At 53.1% G+C, this 14729-nt stretch overlaps 1 protein-coding gene across 3 annotated transcripts in view; it reads left to right on the top strand.

Moving 5' to 3' along the window:
• ITGB4 (integrin subunit beta 4) overlaps positions 1 to 14729 on the top strand; it is a 55475-nt gene that overhangs the window by 30325 nt on the left and 10421 nt on the right. For all 3 annotated transcript variants that reach the window (XM_050919109.1, XM_050919108.1, XM_050919112.1), the window contains exons 18-30: positions 1064 to 1170; positions 2824 to 2857; positions 3576 to 3764; positions 4411 to 4514; positions 4901 to 4959; positions 5792 to 5815; positions 6005 to 6153; positions 6252 to 6431; positions 7087 to 7235; positions 7959 to 8163; positions 9884 to 10023; positions 11428 to 11608; positions 13412 to 13549. In XM_050919109.1, the coding sequence (XP_050775066.1) occupies positions 1064 to 1170; positions 2824 to 2857; positions 3576 to 3764; positions 4411 to 4514; positions 4901 to 4959; positions 5792 to 5815; positions 6005 to 6153; positions 6252 to 6431; positions 7087 to 7235; positions 7959 to 8163; positions 9884 to 10023; positions 11428 to 11608; positions 13412 to 13549 (1659 nt within the window). The remainder of the gene's footprint in view (positions 1 to 1063; positions 1171 to 2823; positions 2858 to 3575; positions 3765 to 4410; positions 4515 to 4900; positions 4960 to 5791; positions 5816 to 6004; positions 6154 to 6251; positions 6432 to 7086; positions 7236 to 7958; positions 8164 to 9883; positions 10024 to 11427; positions 11609 to 13411; positions 13550 to 14729) is intronic.

Below are 14729 nucleotides of genomic sequence, written 5' to 3'. Positions count from 1 at the left end.
TTTCGGGCATCAGGGCTACAAACCCTAAATCTGAGCTCCCCCCAGTGACCATTCCAGAGGCCACATCTCTCCTAATGAAGAGTCTGAACTTGGGGCTAGTGGAAGGTAGCATCTCAGGAGGCTCGAGCCTGCCCCATCCACAGCTCAGGCCCAGCCAGGGCCGCCCAGAGGAGCGGGGCAAGTTGGGCAATTTGCCCCAGGCCCTGCAGGAGCCCCCATGAGAATATAGTATTCTATAATATTGCAACTTTTTTTTTATGGAAGGGGCCCTGAAATTGCCTTGTCCCAGGCCCCCTGAATCCTCTGGGCAGCCCTGGGCCCAGCATGGGCAGGGGAAGGTGCAAGCTACAGGGCCCCCTCAGAGCCAAGAGCATGGCTCAGTCTCCAACTCATGTCTCCAAGGTCACCTGAAAACCCTGGCTTGCCTGCCCCGCAATGGGGAGCGCGCCCCACAGCAATAAGCTGAAATATCGAGGGACCCCCTGGCTGAGTCCCCAGCCACTTCCAGCCTGTGGCTTGTCTGTGCACCTGTCCGTAGCACCCCGAGCGCGTTGGTGGGGTTGTACAAATAACGTTAAATGATCTGGCCAGGCTGGGGTCACTTGGCCAAGGCTGCCAGCAGAGGGGCTTGGTAGTGCCATGGGGATCGTTACTGGGAGCTGGTTACCATTGTCCCCTGGGAACTGGACTGAGATTTCCCCCCCAAGTTCATCCCACACAGGCCACCCAACAGTCATCAGCTGGGATCATATGTCAGTCACTCCTGCCCTAGGCTGGCTTTGAACTGGCTACATGCTAGGGAAGTGAGTGAAGAGCTGGCAGCTACCTCTCCTTGCCTGGCGCTTGTGGGTATCCCTGTTAGTGAGCACCTGGGGCAGTCACAAGGATGTTACTGCACCTAGGTTGGCTGCATCCTCCCAAGGAGAATTCTGGCCTGCCCCTCTCCCGTTCCCCCCTCCCTTTTTCTGGCTCTGCTTTCCTCCCCTCTCCCTCTCTTCCCAGCCCAGACATGCTGGGATCAGCTGCCCCCAATTAACCACTAGTTTATTGCCACTGGTTGCAGAGTGCCCACCAGGAAGCTTCCTGTGGCTCATCCCCCTGCTCATTTTCCTGATGTTACTCCTGGGGTTGCTGCTGCTGCTCTGCTGGAAGTACTGCGCTTGTTGCAAGGTGAGATCTGGGTCCCGCCGTGCGGGGCTGCACTCAGACCCCCGGGGCAGGTGTGGCAGGCACAGGAGAATTATCCAAGGCTGGAGACTGAAATCCCAGCTATTGGAAAGCAACCAGTCAGACCCATCTCTCGGAAGACGCTTTACAAAAGGCCCTGCCGCGCCTTTGCTGATCCAGCTGGGAAGCCAAAGGGTCTGAATATAATGTAGTTTGGGGGGGAAGAGGGCCAGTTCTCACTGGAACTGAGCAGGGTTTTGCCAGTGGCTTCAGTAGGAGGTAGATGGGAGCTGGCATGTGCCAAGCGGTCCTGGCACATCCATGGCTGTGTCCCCCTTAGGGTAAAAGCACTGGCCCAAGAGGGACAGCAGTTGCTCTGTGGTTTAGCAGACAGATGTCTAGGCTTTCCGAAGGTGGTTAGCCCTGCACTGCTGAGGAGTTTGCAGCCGTCTCCCTGGGTGCTGTCATGTGCACAGGCCAGGATGGCGTGAGGGCTAACGGAGATAGGGGGAGGCAAAGGGACCTGGCCTCAGCATTCCCAGGGGAACTGTCATAACATTTTTTTCCCAGATCTGGACCTTAGCGTCCAAAATATGGGTGTTAGCATGAAAACCTCCAAGCTTAGTTACCAGCTTGGACCTGGTAAAGCTGCCACCAGCCAGGAATTATACAGTGCCTAGCTCACTGTGGTCTCCCCAAAACCTTCCCTGGGGGACCCCCAGACTCAGATTCCTTGAGTCTCACAACAAAGGGAAATAACCCCCTCCCCTTGTTTCCTTGTTACTTCCTCCCAGGCTCCCCTCCCTGGACGACCCTAGGAGATTCCCTGCTTCCAGTCCTGGAAACACAAGTACCAAGAGAGCTAATCTCTCTCCCCCCCTCACCCAGAGGGTATGCAAAGTCAGGCTTAGTAAATCTAACACAAAGAGATTTTCCCCCTGACTTCTTCCTCCCACCAATTCCCTGGTGAGCTGCAGACTCAATTCCCTAGAGTCCCCACTAAAGAAAAACTCCAACAGGTCTTAAAAAGAAAGCTTTATATAAAAAGAGTGAAAAAGGACATAATATATAGTCTCTGTATCAAGGTGGCAATATACAGGGTCAATTGCTTAAAGGGAAAAAATGAATAAACAGCCTTATCCAAAAAGAATACAATTCAAAACACTCCAGCAACTACACACATGTAAATACAAAAGAAAACAATATAAACCTATTGTCTTACTATCCTTGTACTTACAACTTGGAAACAGAAGATTAGAAAGCCAGGAGATAGAAAAATCACTCTCAGAGCCGAGAGGGTCAGACCCAAGACAAAGAACTCACACCCCAAAACTTCCCTCCACCCAGATTTGAAAAAGTCTTGTTTCCTGATTGGTCCTCTGGTCAGGTGTTTCAGGTTACTGTTGTTACCCCTTTACCAGTAAAAGAATATTAACCCTTAGCTATCTGTTTATGACAGGAACAATGACATGGGCTTGGCAGCTCTTGCCATCCCACATGGAGACCCCACAAGTTGTGTCCATGCCCCCCACCCCCGCTTTCTGTTGCTGATCTAACCCTCTCCGGCAGCACGGGAGGGAGCATTCTTTCCATGCTGTGCTCCGAGGAGCTCCTGGCCACAGAGGGACTGTTTGTTTGTTTTTTTTTGTCTCCTAGGCTTGCCTGGCCCTGCTGCCCTGCTGTGCGAGAGGTACCTTGTTCTGAGGGGAGGGGGACAGCTTTCAGAGAGGGGTGCGCTTCCTGTACGGCTAGGAAGGGAAGGGGCTGGGTGGAAGCAAGACCCCCAAGTGGGGTTAACCCTTCAGGAGCCTGAAAGGCTCAGCTGGGCAAAGGTTCTTAGTGGAGACCATTAGCCAGTAGCCTTGGTGGGAGACTGGACGAGCTGTGTGTGCTCTCTATGGGACAGAGCCGTGGCTGCTGTTAGAGCATGGCAGCTGATTGGGGCACTGTTTGTTCAGTGGACATGCAGGACGTCCTGCTCGCATGGTGCACCCTCATTGCCCTTGGGTCCCCCAGGAGCCATGCCAGCTCTGGGCAGATGTTGTCACATGCAATAACGATCCCTAAGAGCGAAGCACTGAACCTCAGGCAGCAGATGGATCAAGGGGCTCCAGGGGGCAGTGATCTTGGGAGGGGTAAGTTCCAGAGGGGCCAGGAAGAGGTTACAGCCACTGTAGAGAGGAGGGTTTAATGGGTCCCTTGCTGGCGTCTTGGCAGAGGGGCCATGGATGAGCTGGGCCATGGAGTCAGAGCTCCGTGGCAGAACAGTGCATTGGGGGAGCCTGCTTTGTGGATAAACGGAGGGGGTCTGTCAGTCCAGCTCCTCCCACCAGCACCGCGTGAGTGCAGGGCACAGCCTGAGCTGTGGAGCCCTCTGGGCTTTAGCCTGCACCCCCCTCTCCCCGCAGGCCGCACTGTCGGGTTCAAGGAGGATCACTACATGCTGCGGCAGAGCCTCATGGCTTCGGACCACCTGGACACCCCCATGGTGCGCACCGGCTCCCTGAAGGGCAGGGACACCGTCCGCTGGAAGATCAACAACAACGTCCACAAACCGGGCTTCTCCTCCCACACCACCACAAACCCCAAGGAGCTGAGTGAGTGCTGGCGGCGGGGTGGGAGGTGTTGTGTGTGGCCTCCCACTGACTCCAGATGGGAAGAGGGTTTGGCTGCCTTGGGGTCTCCCCCTGGCCCTTCACAATCCCCAGGTCTGAGTTAGCCCGTGAGGAGACTCCCCTTCCCTTTCTCTTCTCCCGCCTCCAAGGGATAGATGCCTGCCCCACAAAGTATATCCCGTCTCTGTCACAGTGACTGCGAGGGTCCCCCAGGCCCGCCACCGTGAGCATCCCCAGATGTTCCTGCCTAGAATAGCTACTCCAAGCAGATGCCCCATCTCTACACGCTGCCTTAGCTCTGCAGGCTGCTGCCTGGATTCAGCTTTCCGCTCTCTCTGCTGCTGCTTTGGGAGTGGTGAGGGAAACGATTACTCTACTCCTCAATCCGGAGTGGCTGCTGAGCCAGATCCTCATCCAGCTGCCTTTCTTGGGCTCTGCTTGTGTCTTGCCCAGCGCTTACTGGTTGCAACAACTGAGCACCATGGGAGCCATCCGAGCCTTGGAGACTGGGCGCTGCTGGCTGGGGTGTGGGCCACCGGAGTCCCAGCCTTTCCTGGCTCCCAGCTGTTCATGGGGTGGTTTCTCTGACTGACAGCGAGGGGGTCTGACCAGGGATTCCTCTCTCCAGTTCCTTATGGCATCTCACTGAGACTGGCCCGGCTTTTCACCCAGAACCTCATGAAACCGGACAGCCGGGAATGTGAGCAGCTGCGCAAGGAGGTGGAGGAGAATGTAAGGGGCCAAACCGCTCTCTGGGCTTTGCCTTTTGGGGCGGAGGGAGCCAGGTACAGCTGGTGTGAGCTGTGACTCTGTGGCTAGGGCCCAGGAAAGCAGGGGGCTGGTTGGGTGCAGCCAACAGGGCTGGGGAGCGGATGCAAACAGACATGGGTTCTGAAGGGCTCGTCTTACCGAGGAGGTTCTCTCAACCGGGGATTTGCCTCCCTGCCGAGGGCGGTATGGCCGAGGGGAGGCCCTGGCTTCTCTGGCGGGGGTGGTACCGAGAGGTGAGGTTGTAGCGAGGGAAAGAGCTGAGCGGGGCCTGCTCGGTTTGCTGGCAGCATGGTGCCGGCTGTGCTGAGTCCCCATGGGTCTGTAATAGACTCTGTTGTTCCTTTCAGCTGAACGATGTTTACAAGCATGTGTCCGGTGCCCACAAACTCCAGCAGACCAAGTTCAGGTGAGTGACCTAGGGACAGAGCGGATGTAGGAGTGGTGGGAAGAAGGGAGGGCATGGGGCACCCAAGGCTGCAAACTCTGACCTAGAGGGGCACCTAAACTCTGCATGAACAGTTTCTGAGGAGTAATCCTTCCCAGCAGCCCGGGTGCAGTGGTACCCCCTATACCATGATGTGAATGCCAGGGATTCACATGCTCGCCATGGGCCTCCCAGCGTGCCCCCAAAGGCACCACCATAGGCTCTCTGGGCTACTTCTGGCTCCGTACATGGGGCTAAAATGCTACAGGTCTAATCACGTCTTGCTGAAGTCAGTGGCAAAATTCCCATAGACTGCAGTGAGGACCGGGTTTTGGCCCTGTAAACATGGTATCTTCCCCCAGCTGGGAGAATCGTTCCCCAAGGTTAACTCTTTGTAAACCACATCCCTGGGCACATCTGCTACGGTGTCTGGAAAAGCTGGGTCACAGGGAGCAGCAGGACATGTAGGGACCAGTGCTGAGGGACAAAGCAGAGAGATGCCCTGCTTGGCACTTGCTAGCCAGTGACTGAGGCTGCATCCCACAGTATGTGGGGCTCTTGAGAACGTGCGATTGTGTGCCACACATTGCACAAGAGCAAGGACAGAAACTGGAGTGACAGGAAAAAGTCAGTGGTGGGACTTGAACTCCTGCGTTCAGTGTTCCCATGAGGGTGCTCTGCTGCTGGAGTCAGCGGAGCAGCTCTCATAGCTCTAGCCTGCTATAGACACACTCTGGATATTTAGAGACCTTCATGGCACCCCATGTGGGATTTGGTGGGGTTATTCACTCTTTCTGGTCTGTTTTTTCCCTAGGTTGCAGCCCAATGCTGGGAAAAGGTAGGTGGGGTGTCCACATCTCTCTGTCTGTCCGTGTCTCCGTTCGTCTATGCGTGGCGCACGTGTATTGGCTGATTGAAAGCTTTGGTGGCTGACTAGTGCTGTGAATGGCTGGTTGACACAGGCGTCTGATTGACAGAACAGGCAGGGCGTGAACTCCTTTCTCTCCTCTCCCTAACTGGGCTGCAGGCAGGACCACACAATTGTGGACACAGTGCTCACCGCTCCCCTTTCAGCCAAGACTGAGATCGTGAAAGTGACGGAGAAACATGTCTCTCAGGAGGCTTTCAATGAGCTGAAGGTGACGCCGGGTTACTATACTGTGACCTCTGACCAAGGTAGGAGGCGGGTGTTGAGCTTACTGGCCAAGGCAAAATAGTGGTTTGTGAGGAAGGACCCTCCCAGCTATGCCCTTTCGCCCTCTCCACCTGTGCAGATGCCCACGGGATGGTGGAGTTCCAGGAAGGTGTGGAGCTGGTGGACGTCCGGGTCCCACTCTTCATCAGGGAGGAAGACGATGATGAGAAGCAGTTGCAGGTGGAGGCGATTGAGGTCCCCATAGGGACAGCGGCGATTGGACGCAGGCTTGTCAACATCACCATCATCAAAGAGCAAGGTGAAGGGGGCAGAGTGGGATGTGATAAGAAATTCTCAAACCTAGATTAATAGCTCCTAAGGCTAGAAAGGACCATTCTGATCTAGGCTGAGCTCCTGCACAACACAGGCTGGAAACCCTCACCCAGGGATTCCTGTCTCCAGCCCAGTGATTTGTGTCTGAACTAGATCATCTTGATTTGAAGACAAGAAGGGAAGGAGAGTTTCCCACAGCTGGTCCCTCCCTTCCTGTGCTGTCCTGGCCGGCAGCCCCCATCCCCACTTAGATGGCTCATGCTTTCAGCAGAAGCCATTGGTCATGAGGCTACGAGAGAGTTTTTAGCTGGGCATGAAGGAATAACTCCAGATTTCCTCTGTTCCTTTTTGGGGTTCTTTCTCCCTGATCTTCCTCTTTCACACCCTGTTTTCTTTCTTAACTTTTACTTAATCTCCGAGTGATGCCCCCAACTCCATCTTTCCTCTTGGTGTTTCTTCTTAGAAACTGCACTCTTGAGACTACCGGATTCTCAGGTTTTTTGCAACAGTTTCTTTGCTGATGTTTTTGACAGTATGGTGGCTTTGAAGAACCCAACTGTATTCAGTGTGTGTGTGTATGTTTCTAAGAAGCCTCCATCAGATGTTTGTTTCACATGGTCCACCTATCTGACTCCTTTCAGCCAGCAGCATCATCACCTTTCTGCAGCCAGCCTACTCTCACAGCCGCTTCGACCAGGTGGCCAGAATCCCTGTGCATCGCGAGATCTTGGAAAATGGAAAATCTCAGATCACCTACAGAACTCGTGATCTCACCGCCAAGGATGGCAAGGTGAGGACTGTGCTCCTTGGTATTGGTGGATCTGAGCATGGTGGCGTGAAACCCAGCAAGCAGGGACCAGTAATTACAGAAGCTGCCACAGCAGAGACAGATCCCAGTCAAAATGAATGTATGGCAACTGTACTCGGGACGAGGTAAAGAGGTGTGACCTTGAGGTCTGAGCGCAGAATGGGAGCCAGGAGCTCACGCATTCTCTTCCCACCTCTGTCCCACCAGGTTTGCCAGTTGGAGGCCTGGGTTTGTGGCTAGTAAAAATGTCATTCTTTCTGTCATCTTGACCAGCCTTCTGACATGCTCGTGATAATGGACTGTTTGGAAAAGCCGGGATAAACCAGGAAGTTCCCCAGCAGGAATCATGTGCTGGTCATGTCTGGCAAAGCCTCCTGCAGCAGGGTCAGCCTGGAGAGGTTCTGCTGTATAGACTATACTGCAGGAGTGATAGCACTGGAGAGGGGAGTGTTTGTGTTTATATTGCATGAGAATACAGCTGTGTGGGTTCCTTTCTGAATCTGCTACAGTATTGAGCAATATTTCATGGCTATGCAGAGGGTCGGGGGGACCACACTGATGAGCTATGTCCTGTGGCTGGAGAGGGGGTGGGCCATGTCCCGTGGATGCAGTGTGGGGAAGGACTCAATAAAGAGCCATGTCCCGAGGATGCTGTGGCTGGGGAGTAATAAACTATTTAGCCTGTTCTTTCTTCTCCTCTCCCAGGACTACATCTTCACAGAGGGCGACTTGGTCTTCCAGCCTGGGGAGATGCAGAAGGAGGTGCAGGTGGCGCTGCTGGAGCTTACCGAGATCGATGCCCTTCTGCAGAACCGCCAGCTCAAACAGTTTGCTGTGGATCTGCTCAACCCCAAGTACGGCGCCAAGATCGGCAAATACCCGCAGACCACGGTGACCATCACTGACCCAGGTGGGTGTGCCACCGGTGAGCCGTGCTTTTCCTGCATCGCCAGGTCCTTGTGCCATGTGCTGCTGGCAGATAGAGTGACTCTAGGTCAGGAGAAGTAGGGTGAAGTGTGTAATCACTACAGTGTGTCACACCAGTGACATGTACAGATGTGTGGCCTGAGCTACCAGAGACGCTCCTTTCCCTTGATGCTTCAGCATGCTGCAGGTCTGGGTCCTAGCCCTAGTCGGACAGGTGCCTGGGGTAGTTAGTGAGACAGGGTGGGTGAGGTGACATCTTTTACTGGACCGACTTCTGTTGGTGAGAGAGACAAGCTTTTGCGCTTACCCAGCGCTCTTCTTCAGTTCTGGGAAAGGTACCTGGAGCATCACAGCTACGTACAAGATGGAACCAATTGTTTAGCTCAAGGTGAAGTGGTTCATTAACCCCTCTCCAGTCGGGGGGGCAAACACTGGGGGGGAGGGGGTATTAGTGGGTTATGGATTGTTGTAATAAGCCATAAACCCAGTCTCTCTGTTCAGTCCACGATTTTTAACGTCTAGCAGAGCAATGAATTTAAGCTCATCTTTTGAAAGTGTTGTGCAGGTTTCCTTTGAGGGTGAGGACTGAGAGGTCAGCTACAGGGTGGTGGCTTGTGGTGAAAAGTGTTCACCCATGGGTGACAGGCTGTTTTTGCCTTTTATCATTTTCCTTTGTGAGTTCATTCGAGAGTGTAGTGATTGTCTCGTTTCACCCACATCGTTGTTGTTGGGCATTTAGTGCTCTGGATGAGGTGCACCATTCAATTGTGATAGGCACGTGTAGGACCCCGGGACCTTGAAAGGTGCATTGTGGGGTTGTTGATTGTTCTAGCTGTGGAGATATGTCTGCAGGTTTTGCATGTTGTGCTGGTGTATTTAATTATATAGTTTTGGTTCCCCCTAGCTGTAGACCTGTGCATAGACGGTATCTCAGTCACAGAGACTGGGAGGAGATGGATCATGTGAATTGCAAATTGAAGTGGAATTGGTTTCTTTTCCCTGTGGATCTGGGTGCAGGTAGCAGTGTGTTTGGGGGAGTCGATAAACCACTAGTACTGTCTGCACCGTTAGTGTTTTAGTCCCATGGGGCTCTGTGGGGTTTAGATACCTGTGCACCCACACGTGGAGTGACCCTTTCCGCATGAGCCGGGCTATATGGGTTGTGTGACAGGCCCTATCAGTGAGCTGTGTATTCTCCTCACTTGTTGGGTAGATAGTGATAAAGCAATTATTAGGTATGTACTTGACACTGTCATAGCGGCTTGGTGGAACTGTGATCCTAAGGAGAAACTGTTATTGAAGCATCATAAAATGCACAATAGAAAAGCCCAAATGCTTCCAGAAAGCCAAGCCAAGCAGCTGTCGTTGTCCTGGATTCATTTCTGGGGCACAAGCCCCACGTGCATCACAGAAGAGGCAGTGTGGCTCATTGGCTGGTTTCAGGGACATGATTCCTGGGTTCTGTTCCTGACTCTTGCTCCGACTTGCTGTGTGACCGTGTCACATTGCCTCTGTATGCCTCAGTTTCCCTTCTCTGCAAAGTGAAGAGGACACTGATTGGCTCCTCAGGGATGGCTTGAGAGCTTATATAGTAATGGCCGTAAAGCCCTGAGAGGTGGCGATGTGGGTTATCCCATTCTCGCTCCATCCTGCTGAGGGATGGTCACTGATGCACTCGTGGCATTTCACTCTCCCCACTGCAGAGGTTGTGGACGGCATACAGTTCCTTCAGTCTCCCAGAGGCAAGCTGGGTGCGCCGCTCAGTCCAAACGCCCAAGCTCTAAACTCCAGGAAAATCCGCTTCAACTGGTTACCACCACCTGGCAAACCCATAGGGTACAAGGTAAGAGCTAAACAGGTTCCTGGGGTGAGCATGGCCAGCCCATCATCCTGGGGCATCATGGCCACTCCAGTCCAGGCCAATGATCGTTCATCCTGCACTGGGGGAGGGGAGAGAAGGTGCTGGCAGGTAGGAGGGCATCGTGGGCTTGATGGATGGGAGCAGGATGTCCTGGGAGGATCCTCTCCGATCATATCAAATCTTATTCAAGTCCAGTAAGGGAAAGTCAGCAAGGGGCTTACTTCTCATATGAAACCTGTCTATCTGTCTGCTGTGGGCAGGGCTGCCCGGCGGGGGGCGGGGCAAGTGGGGCAATTTGTCCTGGGCCCTGCAGGGGCCCCATGAGCCCTGGCCCGGAGGCGGTTCAGTCTTCGGACGGCATTTCAGCAGCAGGGGCCCCTTCAGTGCTGCTGAAGATACGGAGCGACTGAAGGGCCCCCCTAATCCCCGCCGCCGAAATGCCACTGAAGACCCATTCCGCCACTGGGTGAGTACAAGCACCGCAGCTCCCCCGCTTTGCCCCAGGCCCCCTGAATCCTCTGGGTGGCCCTGAGTGTGGGAGTGGGTTGGACTGGGGTGGCTTGGAGATTGTGAAAGGGAAAGAACGTGTAGCTGGGGAGAGCCAGGCATAGTGCCAATCTTCCTTCCTCACCTTTGTCAAGGCACCTCAACCCTTAGCTCCTGTGTGTCCCACTTCTCCAACCCTTCCCACACCCCTCCAGTGCAGTCACTGCACCTCATTCCTTCCCTGATGCATGTCCCGACTCGGATAGCCCACAATCCTTAGCCCCAGCACAGGGACCTCGACCTGCAGCACCTGCCCTTGCCGCCTCTCTCCCCTGAGCAGTAGCGGCTAATCGTGCCAGAGACCTTTCTAAGTTTCCTGGTGCAGAGCCCCCTGGGGACTCAGATATATTTCCATTAGATGTGAAGCTACATTTCTCCAGCGGGGAAAGGCCGCTGTTTTCTCACTGCACTCCCAAAGGGGTGATGCTAGGAGCATGCGGGTTTAGCAGGCAGAGCTTCCTGCCAGGGAGACTGGGGCAAACGCCATAACTGAGAACAGAAAGAACTAGCCTAAGCAAAGCTCCAGAAAATGTACTGGAGAGAACAATCCCGCGCTGGGAGTGGGCTGGACTAGATAATCAGTGTTGAATGTAGGGTGAAACTCCCTCCTCTGCAGACTGTGCCCCATTTATTCTCTCAAAATAGGGCTTCATTGATGCATGGGTCTTTTCTGACCACTTCTCTGACCATTGCATGCTGCTGTGCATAACACTCACTACCCCAGGCAGCAGGCTGCATGAAATTTGCACTTGGTTTATAATCGCTCTTGGTGACCGGGAGGAGGAACTGAAGGAGAACGGGGGAGAGGAGAAGTACTTATGGTTTTCCCTTTGATGGCAGGTGAAGTACTGGATCCAAGGGGACCCTGAGTCAGAGGCCAGGCTGATCAATTCCACAGTGCCATCAGCAGAGCTGAATAACCTATACCCCTACTGCGACTATGAGATGCAGGTCTGCGCCTACAGCAACATGGGCGAGGGGCCCTACTCGGATATCACCCACTGCCGAACCTTGGAGGATGGTGAGCTGCTCCCCTTGGCTTGTTCCCACAGGCTTGCGTGGTGTTTGTGGGGATTAGATCCTAGTGACCAGCTGATGTGGCCAGAAGACACCAAACCCTGTCCCACGTATTGAAGGCTGACGCCTCATTGGAAATGTCTGCAGGACAACCTGGTCTTTTAAAAGGCACGATCTGGTGGTCTGCACCCAGGCCTGAGAGCCAGGAGCATTTGAGTTTCTGCTACCAGCTCTGAAATAGGTGCCATCTGTGGCTTTGGCCCAGTCACTGAACCTCTACCACCCTGTGTCATGCTGGCACATCTCAGTGTATGTCTACACTGCACCTGGGAGTGAGCATCCCATCCCAGGGCCACAAACTCATGCTAATGTACAAACAGCTCCCTCTCCTCCCCCCCGACTTGAGAGCCCAAACTGCAACATCTACATCAAGGTTTTTAGCGCACTAGCCTGAGTCTGTGGACCCGGGCTAGGAGATTTGCTCCCTGGTGCAGTGTAGACAAACCCTTAAGGGCTTCATTTTTTCTGCCAAGCACCCTCCATACCAAGTGATTAAACTCAAGCCCCGTGTGTCCAGGTGTTTTATCCCATTCTCATCACTGGGGGTAATGGGGATATTCCCCTGCTGTTCCCACAGGGTTGTTGTGGGGATGAACTGGTTAATGAAGATGAAACATGTTGTGTGAGTGTGTTACAAAGGACTGTAGGTCCAAGAGCTGCTCAGATCCTCATAAATGGAAGAATATTTGCTTCTCCGGGTACCAATCTGAACATCTTACTTCATCTTGTACTGCCCCGGTCAGTAGCCAGGGATGGCTGTTTTATTAAATCTTGCCAGGAAAACAACAAAAAAGCAGAAGGCCCCAAACAAATGGAAACCTGAAACGTTGATCACAGGATTCCTATTGCCAAATGATAGCTGGACGTCTTATGAAGCTCTGAATGGAGCTAGAGGATAAGGGATTTTTCGGTTCACTAGCAATTCTGAAAAATTAAAAGAATAAAATAAAATAAAATTGGGGGTTAACCAAAACATTTTCTTTGACCCCAAATGTAACATCTCACTTGGGTTTCAAACATTTTTAAACATTTCTGTTTTGTTTTGTTTTTTAAATAAAAATGACAGGAAATTTTGAAACAAGAAGTCATTTGGAAATGAAAAATGAAACATTTCATATTTCAAGTATTGAGATGAAAGGTTTAGGATTTATTTTACCAAAACAATTACACAAAATCAACATGAATTCATGAAATGTTTCATTGCATTTTTTGTCAAAAAAAGGTTTTGCTCGAAATTTTTCACCCAGCTCCTCGTTGTGAACACATCTACCGCCACTAGTGCCCACTTCATATAAATCCTCTTTGTTAATGTGCTTCTGAATGCTGTGTACTGCACCTCCTTGAGTGGCGGTGGAATAGATCCAAATGGCATATTTTGTGTCCTATCTCTGGTTTGTGGCTGGCAAGACTTTTCCTTCCACCAAGATACCTTCCTCCAGGGGGCCCACCAGAAGGAACCAAATTGCTGGAGGAGAGGAGAAGATGACAGCCCATCATGGACATGGGCAGCGATAGGCATATTGAAAGGGTCTAGATACCCTAGGCTCTGTGATGCGTTTTCCAGCATCTTCCAGAGTAACTGGTGTAAAATAAGCATGTGGTGCCACAGTCAGTTGGGAGATCTCCCTGGATCGAGCCAATTGAGGCACACGTCCTTTGGTCATGTCCCATCACTCTCACCCAGAGATATCCAGCCCTCCCTGCATGCTTGTTTCCAACCCAACCTCTTTGCTCTCGTTCCTGTTAGTTCCCAGCGAACCTGGGCGTCTGGCTTTCAACGTCGTCTCTTCCACTGTGACGCAGCTGAGTTGGGCTGAGCCTGCTGAGACCAACGGGGAGATCACAGCCTATGAAGTCAGCTACGGACTTGTCAATGAGGACAACGGTAAGAGAGGGCTCCCCCTTGCTGAATGGCCCTGTAGAGGTGTCTCCATTGGACTGAGACACTAAGATCTTGGCAGAAACAGCCAGTACCTGTCCCCAGTCATTCGCTGCTCCTACCCTGGAGCCATGTACTGGGGTTGGGAGCAGCCCACGTTACGATGAGTGAGAGAGCACAGGCTGCTGGGGAGGTGGGTGGTGGTGGGAGGCCAGAGCCCAGGACAGAAGTTCAGTATTAAGGACATGGTCCTGTGAGGTCCTGAGCACCCTCAGCTCCTCTTGACCTCATCTGACTTCAGTGGGTGTTGGGGACGCTTCTCGCCTTGAACAGTCTAGGAATGATGCCCTGGGAAACCCGCTGCTGGAGGCCCATTTCCCTGTTCGCTTTGGGACCTTCCCAGAAGTGGAGTTACACCCTGGGAAACAGACACTCAGGGTGGCTGACTGCATGACCGGTAATATCACTTGTCTCTGTCCTGGCACCTGCAGCCCAAGTCTCATTGAGACCCTTGGCCTTGGGGGGCTCCATGGAGCTTGCCAGACAGGATCCGGGGGCGCAGTCAGAGACTGTTGAGAGGTGGATGGAGGTGCAGTGCTGCAGTGCAGAAGTGTCTGGGAGCAAAGCACAGTGATGAAAGCAGAAGTGAGCCCTGTGAAGCAGGGTTGTGCTGAGGTTTCCTGCTGCCTTTCCTAGACGTGAGCCCAAGCCACAAGGTTCAGAAGAACAGCCACAGTTATGGAGGGTTCTGTTGGTTTGACCCATTGATACAGGCCAGCTGTGAAGTTCAGGCCTGGATCTTGACTCTGTTTGGGGGAGTTTGGATCCAGGGGCTTGCTTCTGGCCCATCTCTAGTCATTTCTTAGAATGCAATGGCAGGTGAAACCCGCTCTGTTTGTATTGCTCTTAGGAAACAGTGAGGAGACTCCTCCTGCAGGTTGGCACGGACGGGCTCTAGCTCTGCTCTGAGTCCCTCTGCTAACAGGGTTAGGGGCCATGGGGGGCTGATGCTCCATGTGCTACTGTGTGAGCTGGATCCGAACTCAGGATCTGATGGGTCCTTCGCTTCCCAGGCCAAGTGAGACTCTCCCGTCTGTCTGTAGCGCCCCCTGTGGATGTGTTGGGAGCAGTGTCAGTGGGAGACGATGGGGTGCTGGAGGCAAGGATGGTCGGCACAACAGCTTGG

This window comes from Gopherus flavomarginatus, chromosome 12, assembly GCF_025201925.1.
Source record: "Gopherus flavomarginatus isolate rGopFla2 chromosome 12, rGopFla2.mat.asm, whole genome shotgun sequence".
NCBI lineage: Eukaryota > Metazoa > Chordata > Testudines > Testudinidae > Gopherus > Gopherus flavomarginatus.
Note: the sequence above shows the minus strand (reverse complement) of the source record. Positions and strands in the feature narration are given on the sequence as shown.